Source organism: Malus sylvestris, chromosome 9, assembly GCF_916048215.2.
Source record: "Malus sylvestris chromosome 9, drMalSylv7.2, whole genome shotgun sequence".
Taxonomy (NCBI): Eukaryota; Viridiplantae; Streptophyta; class Magnoliopsida; order Rosales; family Rosaceae; genus Malus; species Malus sylvestris.
Genome location: NC_062268.1, coordinates 1582842 through 1597424, shown reverse-complemented (window position 1 = coordinate 1597424; position 14583 = coordinate 1582842). Strand labels below are relative to the sequence as shown.

General features: G+C 40.2%; 3 protein-coding genes, 1 long non-coding RNA gene and 1 pseudogene across 7 annotated transcripts in view; 3 read left to right on the top strand and 2 right to left on the bottom strand.

Moving 5' to 3' along the window:
* Positions 1-211: 211 nt before the first annotated feature.
* LOC126583488 (uncharacterized) lies at positions 212-2437 on the bottom strand. Its single transcript, XR_007609760.1, has 4 exons — positions 2332-2437; positions 2067-2196; positions 1262-1320; positions 212-425 (listed from the first exon to the last, which is right to left on the bottom strand). It is a non-coding gene; the product is annotated as an uncharacterized LOC126583488 (long non-coding RNA).
* Positions 2438-3354: 917 nt separating this feature from the next.
* Positions 3355-6778, top strand: LOC126583487 (protein kinase PVPK-1-like). Of its 2 annotated transcripts, none has more exons than XM_050247847.1 (3): positions 3355-3821; positions 4314-5492; positions 5706-6778. In XM_050247847.1, exons 2-3 carry the CDS (start codon positions 4336-4338, stop codon positions 6574-6576), a joined length of 2028 nt encoding a protein of 675 aa, XP_050103804.1. In that variant the 5' UTR covers positions 3355-3821; positions 4314-4335; the 3' UTR covers positions 6577-6778. The 2 variants fall into 2 exon arrangements, with proteins under 2 accessions (XP_050103804.1, XP_050103805.1); XM_050247848.1 differs by having other exon boundaries at positions 4301-5492.
* Positions 6779-7764: 986 nt separating this feature from the next.
* On the top strand, positions 7765-10981 carry LOC126583461 (uncharacterized). Of its 2 annotated transcripts, XM_050247821.1 has the most exons (6): positions 7765-8378; positions 8512-8597; positions 9307-9612; positions 9703-9786; positions 10240-10614; positions 10963-10981. In XM_050247821.1, exons 1-6 carry the CDS (start codon positions 7884-7886, stop codon positions 10964-10966), a joined length of 1350 nt encoding a protein of 449 aa, XP_050103778.1. In that variant the 5' UTR covers positions 7765-7883; the 3' UTR covers positions 10967-10981. The 2 variants fall into 2 exon arrangements, with proteins under 2 accessions (XP_050103778.1, XP_050103777.1); XM_050247820.1 differs by lacking the exon at positions 10963-10981 and having other exon boundaries at positions 7769-8378; positions 10240-10839.
* Positions 10982-10989: 8 nt separating this feature from the next.
* LOC126582501 (uncharacterized) lies at positions 10990-12078 on the bottom strand (annotated as a pseudogene).
* The window catches only part of LOC126583452 (TMV resistance protein N-like), a 121840-nt gene continuing 119327 nt past the window's right edge, over positions 12071-14583 (top strand). Inside the window, exons 1-2 of one of the 2 annotated variants that reach the window (XM_050247805.1) lie at positions 12071-12768; positions 13374-14478. In XM_050247805.1, coding sequence (XP_050103762.1) covers positions 12245-12768; positions 13374-14478 — 1629 coding nt within the window. In that variant the 5' untranslated portion in view covers positions 12071-12244. The remainder of the gene's footprint in view (positions 12769-13373; positions 14479-14583) is intronic. The other variant, XM_050247804.1, reaches the window with a different exon arrangement.

Genomic DNA, 14583 nt, shown 5'->3' with positions numbered 1-14583 from the left:
TTGGTGATCCTAAAACCACTTTGGTCTCAATGTACATTCGTCATTGGACATAATTGTCTTGAAAATAATGTAGGAGTCATGTGATATCGATAATTACATTGCTCATATAAAATGTAAATGGAGTTGTTATTGGAAGCTCGAAAAATAAGTTACACTTTGAAGACGAAGTATGATAACTATTGAAAATTAATAAAAAAAAGTGAGTTTGATATTTGTACAATTACGTATGACATTGCATGACACACCCCGTCCCGAATGAGGGCATGCTGGCCGTCACGTGAGAGTGACGTAACCATTTACACAGTTCGGAAGCTTTTAAAATACAATTACTAAGATATAACACCCGGGGGTGAATCCTACTTTTGTGAATTCTGTCAGAACGCTGTTGGGTTCCTCGTGGCCACCAAAGCTCTGCTAACTTGAACCTGGAGGGGCGAAAAACAAAATTGAGTGGGTCAGTAAAACCAAAGCTTTTCAAAAACATTTCGCCAAAAATAATTCTAACCCCTCTCTGTAAAACCTGTATACTTTTCCCAGAAAATAACATAACAGTATAAAAAATATCCTCATATCTCAAATCATCAATCTGTATCAAAATCCAGAAATCATGCCATGCCATAAAGTCAAAACAGAATATGGATGCATCAATATAACAGGTGAAATAATAAATCAACCGGAGACCCTACAATGGTCCTGTACGGCTGATTCTAAAGCTCAACATCCCACTCAGCCGGAGTCACCACAGTGACCTATACGGCCCTGCCGGAGTCACCAACTGTGACATGTACGACACTACACTGCACATCACTCAGAACTACGTATAGTAGTCTGTACGATGAAAGGTGTATAAATACGCTCTAGTGCTTCTCTCATCAATCATCAGCACGCATAACTAAGGTCACCCACTAGTCCACATCTGATGATCTATACGACTAGCATGTCGGAACCCTCACATGGTCTGTACGACATCCACCTACTTGGATCCAAGACGAGCGTGCGGTATGGTGAATAATAATATAAGCACTAACACCTAGGGTGCAGGTTATGAGCTTTCAATGCAATTTTCATAAATAAATCATATGAATAATGTAAAAACTCACATGTACGTCCACAGCGTCAATTCACATATATATGCATCAATTATCAAACTAAATATCTCAACAATTGCATGCATGGCATTTAAAAACATATTTTCATTAAAACTCAATTTCTGGGAAATTCAATAGCATATAGGTATAAATAGAAAATACTGCCCACTCACCTGGAGTTTGCCCTACAACTCCCTAGCACAATACGCCAAGGCGTCATGACGATCGGCGCCTAAAACAATAATCAAATCCAACCTCAGAATTCATATCGATAGAATATATAACTTATATAAAATACGTCACTACGTAGTTCGATCCAGAAGATCTGCCACTCAGATTTAAAATCCATAACTTCCAGAGATCTACAATATAACTCTAGGACAACATCCTAAAATTTCATTACCATCCAACGGTCGGATCTCCGTCAATTTCCAAAACCAAGTGACGGTTAACATTCTATTTTATGAACTTACAACTCCAATTCCGGAAGATCCGTAACTCGGATTCCAATCCGTAAGTTCCTATAATCCTCAAATATTACGTATTACAACGTATCAAAGTTTGGTGACGATCCGACGGTTGGATCGTAAATTCACATTTTTTTTTCTTAACCACGAATCGTAATCAACTTAGGTTCAATTACTCAATAACTTCTCATATGGTGCTCAAATTGGGTATATGAATATACCACAGTGACCTACTCGACGGATGTCGTAATATTTTTAGAAAAATTTTCTGATGTGGCACGCGCCCCCACGCGCCAAGGATAGGCACGGTACACGCGCGCCCACGCGCGTCTTCTTCCTCGCGAGCTCGCCGGACTGGTTTTTCCGGTGGCCGGAAAACTGGGCAATTTTCAATTGCCTTGTTCTCCTTCGTTTCTCAACCATTTTCTTCATATAATATATCAATTTGAAGCCCTCAACATGTAGAATCACAATAGACTAGTTTCAAGGTCCAAAATCCACTAGATTTTACTTGAGGAAGCACGATAATCCGGCCAATTTTGAAAAACTCCGATCTCGGTCCTCCGACGTCCAAATTCTACCAACGAAGTACCCCGAAGCTCGTGAGGATCTCCTTAAGCTCACTGTGAGCTTGAAATTCCCTGAAATGCAAGATTTTACGTGTGCATGAACAATGCACATTTTCGGGGTTATGGTTTCACGATGATTCTGAGGGTTTTAAGTTCCAAAAAATCACATATACTAACTCACAAGCTTACTAGGAGTTCAAATCTTACCTTAGAACCTTCGATCCGTGAAGAAATGGGAGGTTCCTAGCTTGTCCGTACGTTCGAGAGTGAGGGAGAGAGACTGAACGGAGAGGAAGAGAGAGAGAAGCACGGGGAAGAGAGAGAGAAGGGTTGACTGGGTGTGTGGTCCAACCAAAACCATACATACTAATTTTAATCCCTAACCACACAAAATACAATCCAATTTAATCCAACTTAAATTATTTTCTCCAAAAGTTTAGGAATGTATATTTAGTCCAAATAATATATCATACACACACATACCTTAATACCCGTCAAGGGTAATTCCGTATTTTCACGTCCTCGATGAATAAAATCCCGGGACGGGCTGTGACATTGCATTTGAGTATGTAGTTGTAGAATAAGGGTGTGCTACAAGATTTGGGTTTGGTTTCTTCATTTAAATTCCTCATATCTTAAAAATATACATTTGAAAAATCTACATCCTTGCCATGTAGGTTCGATTGAGTGCTACAAAATATATTGTACTGGGAATTCAAACATTGAGAAAAAAAAAATGTATCACTAGTCTGATCACCAGCTAATAATTCTTAACATTCACAATACCAATTCATTCATTTAAAGATTGAATTCTTAAAGCGGGCTATTGGTTAAGAGTACATTCAAAATTTCTCAAGCGAGAGGCATTTTTTTTTTTTCAATTACGGACGCTACGGGTCTCTAAAGATTTCTTGCGCTGGTTGTTTTTATTGTAATTGCCAAAATACCTCAATGAACAAATTGAAAACAACTATCGTAATACATTTTTAGGGGCACACGATTTGATACATTATATATCATATGAATTTTTTTCAACAAATTATATTAAGACACTTAGCGCATCAAATCATGTTTCCGACATACTTTAAGATAACACGGTTTGATACACTATAATCGCATCAGACCGTGTTTTCGACAGAATGAAATATCTCTCGTGCGCCATGAGCCACGATACAACTAAAATGTTAAAAAGTTTTTTTTTTTCACAACAAGAACAAAGCGAAGAGACGTTCTTTCCACCATATTTTCTTCTCAGAGAACAAAATACATTGGAAAAAAAAACATCCAAAGACAGAGACGGCTTTTTAAGCTTTACGCTTTGCTTGCGAATTTTGGCTTCGTTTTTCTCTCAAGTCCACACCGCGACGAGAAAAACCAGAGAAACTCCAACTTTCTGTTCTCCCCAGAAGTTAAAAGTTCATAAATTTATTCATATTTTTTTCTTTGTTTGTTGTCTTGTTGCTTGATCCTCCTCTGGATTTCTTGTTCGATCGGATCTGAAGCTCTTCAGTGAAATCCAAAAGATGAAAAACAGAAACAGAGACCCCCTCTAAGTTGTTTCACTTTCTCTGTGAGCTCTCGCTCTTTGGGTCTCTCTCTCTCTCTCTCTCCTCTCTCTCTCTCTCTCTCTCTCTCATTGTGCCCACCAGCCATGCGAGGTTGCTTGCTGTCGTCTGCTTTCTCTCTTCTCTGATCAGGTAATTTTTCTAAGCTCTCTTTGGCTAATTGGGTTCTTTGCTTTGAGGTTCTTTTGCGTTGTTCTGTTGTTTGGTTGCCGAGAAACTGTGGGAAACGAAAAGAAAATGAAAGTCGTGTTTGGTTTTGAAAAGAATCAAAATTAGAACTTGGGTTCAATCACTGGAGAATTTGGGTTTCTGGGTTTTATAAAAAGATAAATTTTTGTTGAAAATTTTGTCAAATGATCCTTTTTTGATATATTTTTCCCCTTTCGCGCTGCCATTAATTAGATTGTGAATTAAAGCTTGTATCTTGAATTTCGGTTCATCTGGGATTTTCTTTGACTGTATATTGTTGCAGATTTTTTGTTGATTCTGTGTTTCGAATTGACGGCTCTGCCTTGTTAATTTGAATTTTGGAAGACAATTCAAGTTGATGATTCTGTACTTAATGCCTTTAGTGGTAAGATTGTTACATATCATATTATCATAGTGCTCAGTTGAATTTTGCAGTGACAGTGCCTGTGTGAAAGCCATGGGGTCACTGGTTGATGGGGTTAATTCTTTGCCGAAATTTCGCTATTCTGCACCGCCTGAGGTAGGCAAGAACCCTCCTTCCACAACTGGGACTCCTCGTCCTTCTCAGCCCTCATCTCCAAAACAATCAAGAAGCGAAGGGGTTTCGTCGCCATCCTGCGTGACTGCGCATACTTATTCGGTGAAGACAGACAGCTACTCAAATGGTTCTGTAAATAATCAAAAGAACCCCAACAAGGCAACTAATCATAACATGCAGCAGGAAGAGTTTCTTCATATGGGGAAACACTACCACAATTCGAATAAAGGAACACTTGAGCATGGAGGCCCAAATGATGTTCTTAACAAATCAGCCAAAACTTCTTATCTGAACAAGGTTTCCGTGCTGGAAGCAAAATCAAGCGTCAAGCATCCGGTTAATGATTGTGATTCGAGTAGATATATGGAATCTAGAAATCACGGTTTGGTTCCTTATAAAGGAGTAGCCGGGCAGACAAATAGCCACCTCATTTCTCACTGTGCAAGCCCTCAGAACAGTTTATATTCTGCCTCTCTATATTGTGAAGCCAAGCAGAGTTTCACCAATACAGAAGTCAGTGAATGTATCAACAGTGTGGAGAAGTCTGTTGAAAGCAGTGAAGTTACTAATTCCCGTGATCTTATTGAGAGCAGGACGACCAGCATCTATAGAGGCAGCACTGGCAGTGATGTTAGCGATGAGAGCAGCTCCAGTAGTTTGAGCAATGCCATGTACAAGCCCCACAAGGCAAATAATATTAGTTGGGAAGCGGTGCAAGCTGCACGATCTCATCATGATGGAACACTGGGTAAGGAGCATTTCAAGTTGCTGAGGACACTGGGATGTGGAGATATAGGCAGCGTTTATTTGGCTGAACTAATTGGCACTAAAACTTATTTCGCCATGAAGGTTATGGATAAAGCATTACTGGCAAGTAGGAAAAAACTTCTTAGGGCTCAGACAGAGAGGGAAATACTGCAATCTCTGGATCATCCTTTCCTGCCAACATTGTATACACACTTTGAGACGGAGAAGGTATCTTGTTTGGTGATGGAGTTTTGTCCCGGGGGTGATCTGCATGCACTCAGACAAAAACAACCTGGGATTGGGAAGCATTTTTCGGAGCATGCTGCTAGGTTAGATATTCCTTCATACTTCTCCTTTCAGTTTACTTTTTGTTAGTACACATACACATTTCAGTTTAGGTTACAATAGGAATCATATTTCAATAGCCTGCAGAGAAAAGGGAGGAGTAAACCTATAAACTAGAAGGACATCAAGTGTTTTGCACACGTTTATTTGCCAGTGCTGGGGACATCCTAAAGTTAATCTCCCGTTTGTTTTTGCAGGTTTTATGTGTCTGAAGTTCTTCTTGCCTTGGAATATTTGCATATGCTCGGGATCATTTACAGAGACCTTAAACCAGAGAATGTTTTAGTGAGGGAAGATGGACATATAATGCTTTCAGATTTCGACCTTTCTTTAAGATGCACCGTTTCCCCCACCCTGGTAAGATCTTCAAACTTAAGCTTGGAGACAAAGAAATCAGCATATTGTGTTCAGCCTGCATGCATCCAGCCGACTTGTGTAATGCAGCCGGATTGCATTACGCCCACATGTTTTGGTCCACGCTTTTTCAAGGGCAAACCCAAGAAAGATAAAAAGATCAAAGTGAAGAATGATAATGATGTATACAATCAAGTGAGCCCTCTCCCTGAGCTCGTTGCAGAACCGACAAGTGCTAGATCAATGTCCTTTGTGGGAACACACGAGTACTTGGCGCCTGAAATCATTAAAGGTGAAGGCCATGGCAGCGCTGTGGATTGGTGGACCTTTGGGATCTTTCTCTACGAGCTTTTGTTCGGAAGAACTCCATTCAAGGGGCACGGAAATCGGGCTACTTTGTTTAATGTGGTTGGCCAGCCTTTAAGATTTCCAGAGTCACCTTCTGTCAGCTTTGCAGCCAGGGACTTGATCAGAGGTTTACTTGTCAAGGAGCCACAGCATCGTCTTGCGTATAGGCGGGGAGCAACAGAAGTTAAACAACATCCGTTTTTCCAAAGCGTGAATTGGGCACTGATTCGCTGTACAACTCCACCCCAGGTGCCAAAGCACTACATATTGGAGACTCCTGATACCCCGAAAGAACCCATGAACGGGATGATGCCGGGCGTTGATTTGAAGCCTTCGGGTAATTATTTAGAGATTGATTTCTTTTGATTCTTAGCCTTTTGTTTTCCTCTGATGAAAAACAAGTCTCCAACTGATTCATGTGGTTACTACATGTACACAATTGCATTTCCATTGCAAGCTTTACAATCTGGTAGTTCCTGAGATTTGAGGAAATGCAATTGCATTGAAAATTTTGAGGAATGTATACTTGATGTTTATGAATCCCTTCTTCGAATAACCTGTTTATGTATCGTTCACCTTTCACCCGACATATTCATCGGAGCAGTCAAATATTCAGAATCTCTGGATCTGCACTTATTTTTCAACTCTCTGAAGCATTTCATCGCTTACTATGCCCTTTCTCGTCTCTGGGTGCCTAGGTATCCACCATAAAGCCTTTATAGGTCAGGCGAACAAGATTTTTTCAATTAGGGTTGTAATTTGACATTGCCAAGTACAAATTATTTCCTTACTCTCAACATAAATAATTGAAAGACCAACATAAAAAACACGAAAATGTATGAACTGAAATGAATTTTACACATCTCTTTCTTTTTCTTACTCTAAACATAAATATTTAAATGCCGTCCCCACCCTACACTTTTTTTTTTTTTTTTGGAAAACGATAGTTATTTCAATTGAAATCTGCTCATTTCAAACTCAAAAACAACAAGCTTCATCTTAAAAATGAATCATTATTTGAAATATACACTCCTTCATATTAAATTGTAGGGTGTGCTATTCAAACACTTTTTTCCATACAACTCTCTCAATTTTTAGCCGTCGAATTGAACGAATTGAAAAAGATAAAAGACATAAATTAACAAAGGGTGCGCGAGAAGTAAAAATAGTTGCTTAAATAACATCACCCTAAATTGTATCATTGACAAATTGACAAATTAAATTCAATAATTAACCAAAAAAAATTAAATCAAATATTAAAAGTCATTCTCAAGAAATAAATTAATGAAATAAACAAGACTTCCAGAAGTTGTCCACGTTGGACTAAGGCTTACGGCTTGACATAGTCAACGAAGTAACCGGCCTGCTTGCTTCTTTTCTTGACAGAATGTGAAGGCCGAATTACGGGTCGCCACATCATCAAGTTTATGGAATTTACAATTTCCCCCTCATTCAGTTCCTCCACCCAACCTACCGCCAAAAAATCCACCGGCAGCAGGGAATCACAAAATCAGATTGGTGCACTATCGGGTGATTTAAACCTACGCGCTTGTACCCCACTTCCCGGGTGCAGAGAGTGGTCCTCCTCCGTTTGTGGGACCTTCCATTTTTGCGTGCACGAATGATCTTTTAGCTTCCCTCCAATATGATCGGAAATATCAAAAGGTATATGCATGAACTACAAATCAAATCCCACGCGCTCATTCCCACGCGTTTCGATTCCGATCTTCAGAAACCCCATCGTGCGCCGTATGCACATTGCGCACCTACACCCATACCGACACCGCCGTTCGCTCCTCAACCTCCTCATTATATCAACTCCAACAACCACACAACAACGCTCCTTCCCTCTCATCTTTTCCCTCTCATCGTTTTCAACTTCAACCCCGGCTAAGCCCCTCCTTCCTCCTCTCCGAGCCCTAGCAATGGCCTCCGACGGCCTCTCTGCCGCCGTCACGGCCGCCGAAGACGAGAAGTTCGGTTTCAAGAGATCGGAGATGTTCAAGGAAAAACTTGCCGGTACCGTCAACGCCTACGACCGCCACGTCTTCCTCTGCTACAAGACCCCCGAGGCCTGGCCGTCGCGAGTCGAAGGCTCTGAGTCCGATCCGCTCCCTAAGTTCTTCGCCTCCGCTCTCAAAGCTCGCAAGAACGACATCGCCGTTAAGGTCCTTTTTGTAGCTCAATTCATCGGCGTTTCTGATTGCTTTTTCTTACCGTTTCTTATTCCCTGGAGCTACTGAGTTCTAGTGTTGAGCTGAGTTGACTCCGTTACTCACCTTGTTTCTTGGTTTTTGGTAGACGTTGCTGACAGTAATTGAAGGACGCGAAGGAACTGAGTTTTCCGACGGCGATGTGTTGATTTTCCCACAAATGATCAAATCCAGGTAAATTCACGTTGATTTCTTGAGGTCTTTGTATTGTGTAGTTGCTTTAACTTTAATCGGAATTTATAGGATTTAGATAATTAACTAGTGAGTGGTGTTTTGATTCTTCAGATTTGCATTATTTGACTTGTACATTTCGATGATTGCTAGCTACAGACAGAGTTTATGATTTTTCAATTTCGATGTATGAAGTCTCAAATCGAGCTAATTTAGTGTGTTTTGGACTAGTTTTGGTGTTGATACCTTGAAATTTTCCTTGTTTAATCTGAGCTGAGGTAATAGTGATTTTCAAGAGATTTCTTGATGTGCCGGAACACTGCCTGGTACCCTAAGAGTAATAATACAATTGGTTGTAAACTTTCAAGTTTTCAACCAATTGTATTATGACATTTGGCGTACTGGGCCGTGTTCTTGAACCTAAAAAAGTTCTCGTGATTTTCATGGAAATTGATTGAATGGAAGTTACGACCGCATTTAGTGTTTTATTTCTGTTTTGACTTCTCTTTTGATTACGAGATTGTGCTAAATTTACTGCATTAAATAGATAATTAGATATGTGTTAGCTTCTGAAATTAGTTCTAGGAATTGAATTTAATGGCTCAGTTTATGACTAATTCCTTGCCTTACAAGGAATTGAAGAGTGTTAGGTTATTGTTTACTGTAAATTTCTTTTTGTGACTCTGAGGTTGTTTTTGTTTCTCGATCAAAGGGGCTTGAAAGAGTCGGATGTGGACAGCTTTGTTGATGATGTCCTTGTGAATGACAAACCATGGGCTTCCGGAGTGCAAGAGGCGTTGACTGGCTCCCATGTATTTGTATGTGCACATGGTAGTCGAGATAAAAGATGCGGTGTTTGTGGACCTGTTCTCATTGATAAGTTCAAAGAGGAGGCTGAGCTGCGAGGATTGACGAATCAGGTATTTGTTACTGCTTGCTCTCACATTGGAGGCCACAAGTATGCTGGAAACTTGATTATCTACAGCCCAGGTTCAGATGGAAGCATAACAGGCCATTGGTAATATCCGGATCATAACAATTTAAAATTTATTGTATTGGGATTTGGGATTGATGAAGGAATGTGAATATTATGTATTATTCATTGCAGGTATGGCTATGTCACTCCTGATGATGTGCCAGAATTGCTTGATCAGCATATTGGGAAGGGAGAGATCATCGAACGACTTTGGAGGTTTGTGCGTTTTTGGTTTTGCTTACCCCCTTCTGATGAAAATTTCACTGGAACTGAAGCGTCTGTCATATTTTTCAATTGCTGATTATTTCTAGTGTTGTATGATAGATTATTGATATAGAGTTGCATTAACATCGAGGAACCAAATCAAACTAGTGTGAACCAAATCAAACTACCTTTTTTTGTTGATAAACCAAACCAGAGGTGGTTTGGGGAACAGGGGATGGGGTCAAGTAGGCACTTTACAGAGATGGAGAAAGCGAAATAGATCTAGCGAATTGGATATAACGGCATTACCCTGTATATGTTTCTGATTTGTAATGTTCTCTGATTAATTGTTGTCAAATTGTGTATTAAGCTTGGTCATACATGTTCTTACTCAATAGCTATTGACGAAACTTAGAGTTGAATCTTTAAATAACTGAACACGAAATTCAATTTCATTCCTTACAGGGGCCAAATGGGAGTATCTTCTGATGAAGCTGAAAAAATGAATGACATGAAGCTTTCAAATGGAGGAGAAAGTAAGAAAATCCAGGAGAAGCCCCAAGAAAACGGCAATCAGATTCAGAAAAACGAGAACTTTTCGGGCTGTTGCCAAGGTGCTAATAGTAATGGATTTACATGCTGCAAAGAAGTAAGTTTGGAGCAGAATGGTGGAAGTGAGAAAAAGAAGCTGAAAGAAACCAGAGAGTCGTGTGCCAGGAAGGATGCCTTAGGGAAGCTGTCAAGCTTGATTGGGAACTGGGAACAAAGCGATGTTCTTGCAGCTGCTGCCATGGTTGGAGCAGTGGCAACAGTGGCCGTGGCCTATAGCTTTTATAGAAGGTCAGGCTGAAACGTACTCTATATGATAGGAGAATATGGTAGCTACAGTATACGTTCGTTTTTGGAGGGTGGGATGATTTCCCGGGGCTAAGCTGTATATAGTTACAAAAGTATTCACCATTCCTTTCCGTAGTTGATTGCTTACACAACTGATTTGTATACTTGAATGGTTTTATCTTGATAGTGGGATTTGTTCTGAGACTGCTTTGATGTGGTGTTTTCTAAGCTCTTGTGATTGTTTTCGATTTGCTTGCTGGACTTTTAATTCAACCGTCGATTCTGTTAAAATTTATGATAATTTTTGTCAAAAAATTCTCAAATTTCAAAAGAGAGAAAAAGGCCTCGTAGATAGCAAAGCTCAGAGTTTGGTCGAGATCATCGTCCACTGCTGATCTTTGCAAGCATCTCCTCCACCAGCCTCAATACCGTTGTACTCATCCCATCAATTCCCCCCCTCCCCCCGGTATCAATGTCCTGCATAATCTGCTCTATATCCTTATTCCCGACTGCTTGTTTCTCGAACCATAATTGGAACAGTCTTTCAAGAGAAACAGCAACTCCTGTGCCGTGGATTTAGCCCTCCACGTCCCATCCACGCTCAGCTGAAGCAGTCTGGGCATTGCTCTTCTCTCAGTATTAGTCCTCTGTACTTCTCCCTGCAGCTCTGGCATAGAAGCAGGAAGATACTCGCAGCGTGCTCCTTGCATTTCATCGATTCCTCTTCAATGGTCTCAACCAGCCCCCAGATTGTGTCGCACATACCTGCAGTTTCCTTGAGCACAGTCTTCGATGAAGAAACAATGTCGTCAAGTAGCGCAATTGCCTTCTCAACCAGTTGGCTTGATTTTTCCAAGCCGTGGATTATTTGGAACAACGAAAACACTAAGCCTGAAGGGACGTAGTCTGATGGCAGGTCGAGAGGTTGTGTAGTGTGGCTATGCTTTCGAGTCTGGCTTGCACACCGATGCCTGCAGCATAATCTTGATCGAGAAATTCAACTATTAGTTGGATGCCTCCGTGTGGTGCAATTGGTAGCTTGTTTCCCTTGCAAGACGATAGGATAAAAAAACCTGCCATAGTGAGCTCGACTATCGCCTTGCTTTCGTAGCTAAATTGATCATTTTTTATGCAAGTAAATGACTTATTTTACGACATTGATCCTTTTGACGTAAGCTACAAATGTCTCCTCGTAGCTAAATTTAGTTAGTTACTATTCACAAAGTAAAGACAGATGGTCATTTAGTTAGCCTGTTGGAGCTTAATTTTTTGCATATTTTGTTAAGATGGGTTGTTGGAGATGAGGTCTCTTCCCATTGATACTCTCTAGACTGACTCCAACAGTTGGAACCTGCTTTGCACCGAAGATTCTTATAACGCTGTCGTGACGTCCACCAGCAGCCGCAGTTGAACCTACCTGCGCACCAACCTTAAAATACAGTTTTTATTAAAATTTGATGGTAACATTTATACAAATTAAATTGTGGGAGGAATAGCACTCACGCGTTATCGACACGGCAGTGACATCATTGACCCATGCAAAAAAAATTTAAAGGGCCGCCTACACTGGGGAATCTTGGGAAAGAGTTGACTTTGGTTATTTGAAAGCCAAGCTGCACTTCTACAGGCTGCAATGGATACCACCAGCTCCGCCCATGGAGCTGGCTCTGCCGCCTCTTCGTCTTCCTCGCAGAGCTCAAACCGCTGGAAGTACGAGGTGTTCCTGAGCTTCAGAGGAGACGACACGCGCACTACCTTCACAGACCACCTCTTCATTGCGTTACGCAATGCCGGAATTAACACGTTTATAGACAACCAGCTCACAAGGGGGAAAAACATACAGAGTGAACTTGACCAAGAAATCGAAGGGTCGAGAATCGCCATCATCGTCTTCTCGAAGAGGTACGCGGAGTCCCGATGGTGCCTGGGGGAGCTGTCGAAGATCATGAGGTGCCGAGAAGAGCAAGAGGGGAAAATAGTCTATCCAATATTCTACGACGTTGACCCTTCTCAAGTCAGGAAACAGAAAGATAGTTTTGGGGAAGCATTTCAGAAGCATGAAAAGGATGAAGATCCAAATGAGGTCAAGCAGTGGAGAGAGGATCTTAAGGCTTCTGCAGATTTGGGCGGCTGGAACCTCAAAACCACGGCCGACGGGTACACTTTTTTGTTTACTTCAAATTTCATATCACCATATTTCACTAATCAACCAAAATTAAGATATTATAATTAAGGCATTGAATCTGATTTTATATGCAACAACAACAACAACAAAGCCTTTTCCCACTAAGTGGGGTCGGCTAGAATCTGATTTTATATGCGATAAGAAAAATTGAATCGTTGATCTCTGAACTATGATAGAACTGTCACTTTAGTCCCTACATAAAATTTTATTACAATTGCTATATGAATTTTATTAAAGGTAGAGCATTTGCATAAGAATTTCCATCAAAATTAAGGAAGTGAAACGCAGAGTACATGCTTTGTTTTTTATGGGTGTGTGAAGGACAAATGCTCCACAATTTATCAAATTAAAATACCAATTGTAATGGATTCTTAATTATATTACTGAAAGCTACAATTGCATAATAGTCTAATCACCAATGATCTAATGTATTCACATTATAATCAAAGATTAGATACGTGGTTGAATTGAGCTCAATTAATCCAGTTTATTCAAATCTGTTTCAATATGTAAATATCTAGTCATTATGAATAAGGCATTTAGTATGGCTCTCGTAATTTGGAATTTCTATTCGTAGGTGTGAAGGAGTGTTTATCAAGAAAATTGTTGGGGATGTCAAGGGACTACTGAAAACCACAGACTTTAAAGAAGCCAAGCACTCAGTTGGAATGACTTTTCGCGTGCAAAAATTCAGTACTAATTACTTAGACGTTGGAGGTTCACCTATTGTTCAAATAATTGGAATTTGGGGTATGGGCGGTATAGGTAAATCAACGCTTGCCAAAGCTGTTTGTAGCAATTATCAGCATAGTTTTAGTCGTCAATGTTACCTTGAAGATGTGAGGAGTAAAAAGAAAGAGATGGTTAGTCTGCAAGAACAACTTCTTCGAGATATTTTAAAACAGCCTGACATTAAGGTAAGCAGTGTTGCCGAAGGGACCGAAGAGATCAAGAAAAGACTTGGAAGCATGAAGGTACTTGTCGTGGTTGATGACATAGATGATGCAGACCAATTAGATGAATTGGCAATAGAACATGAATCGTTTGGTCCAGGGAGCAGAATTATTATAACAACAAGAGATGAACAAGTGCTGAATATACAAAAGGTGGATAAAAAATATATGGCACAAGCAATGACAAAGAAAGAAGCTCTTGAGCTCCTTAGTTGGCACGCCTTTGGAAATCCTTGTCCCGACGAAGAATATATTGAACTCGCAAGAGATGTTGTTGACTATTGTGGAAGATTGCCCCTAGCTCTGAAAGTTGTTGGTCGTTTGTTGGCTACGAAAAAGAGTAAAACCATGTGGCAAAATACATTGGATAAATTGAGAAATATTCCAGATGGAAAAATTCATGAAACGCTTAAATTAAGCTACGATGGGCTACGTGATGATCATGTGAAGGGTGTGTTCCTTGACATATCTTGTTTCTTTGATGGAGTGAGTATAAGTGATGTCACAACAATATTGGATGGTTCTAGTCGTTTTTCTGTAGAAGCAGAAATTACCACACTCTGCGATCGATGTCTCTTATATATTGATGAAGCTACAAATTTGAGAATGCATGATTTGATTCGAGATATGGGAAGAGAGATTGTGCGTGCAGAATCTCCTGTGGAATTGGGAAAACGTAGTCGATTGTGGCATAGTAAAGATGCAAAAAGCGTGCTAAGGAACAAATCTGTAAGTACTTTTGCAATAAAAAGATGTTATGTTAAGTACATGTAAAGAAAGAGAAGTATATACGCATATCCGCATATATATAATGTATGCCGTACATAGTATATT

Excerpts from the sequence above, each read along its gene's own strand:
- LOC126583487 (XM_050247847.1), top strand. The coding sequence starts at position 4,336 with ATGGGGTCACTGGTTGATGGGGTTAATTCTTTGCCGAAATTTCGCTAT. Across the intron at positions 5,493-5,705 it reads TTTTCGGAGCATGCTGCTAG|GTTTTATGTGTCTGAAGTTC; the intron begins GTTAGATATTCC and ends TTGTTTTTGCAG.
- LOC126583461 (XM_050247820.1), top strand. The coding sequence starts at position 7,884 with ATGAACTACAAATCAAATCCCACGCGCTCATTCCCACGCGTTTCGATT. Across the intron at positions 8,598-9,306 it reads CCACAAATGATCAAATCCAG|GGGCTTGAAAGAGTCGGATG; the intron begins GTAAATTCACGT and ends TCTCGATCAAAG. Across the intron at positions 9,613-9,702 it reads GGAAGCATAACAGGCCATTG|GTATGGCTATGTCACTCCTG; the intron begins GTAATATCCGGA and ends TATTCATTGCAG.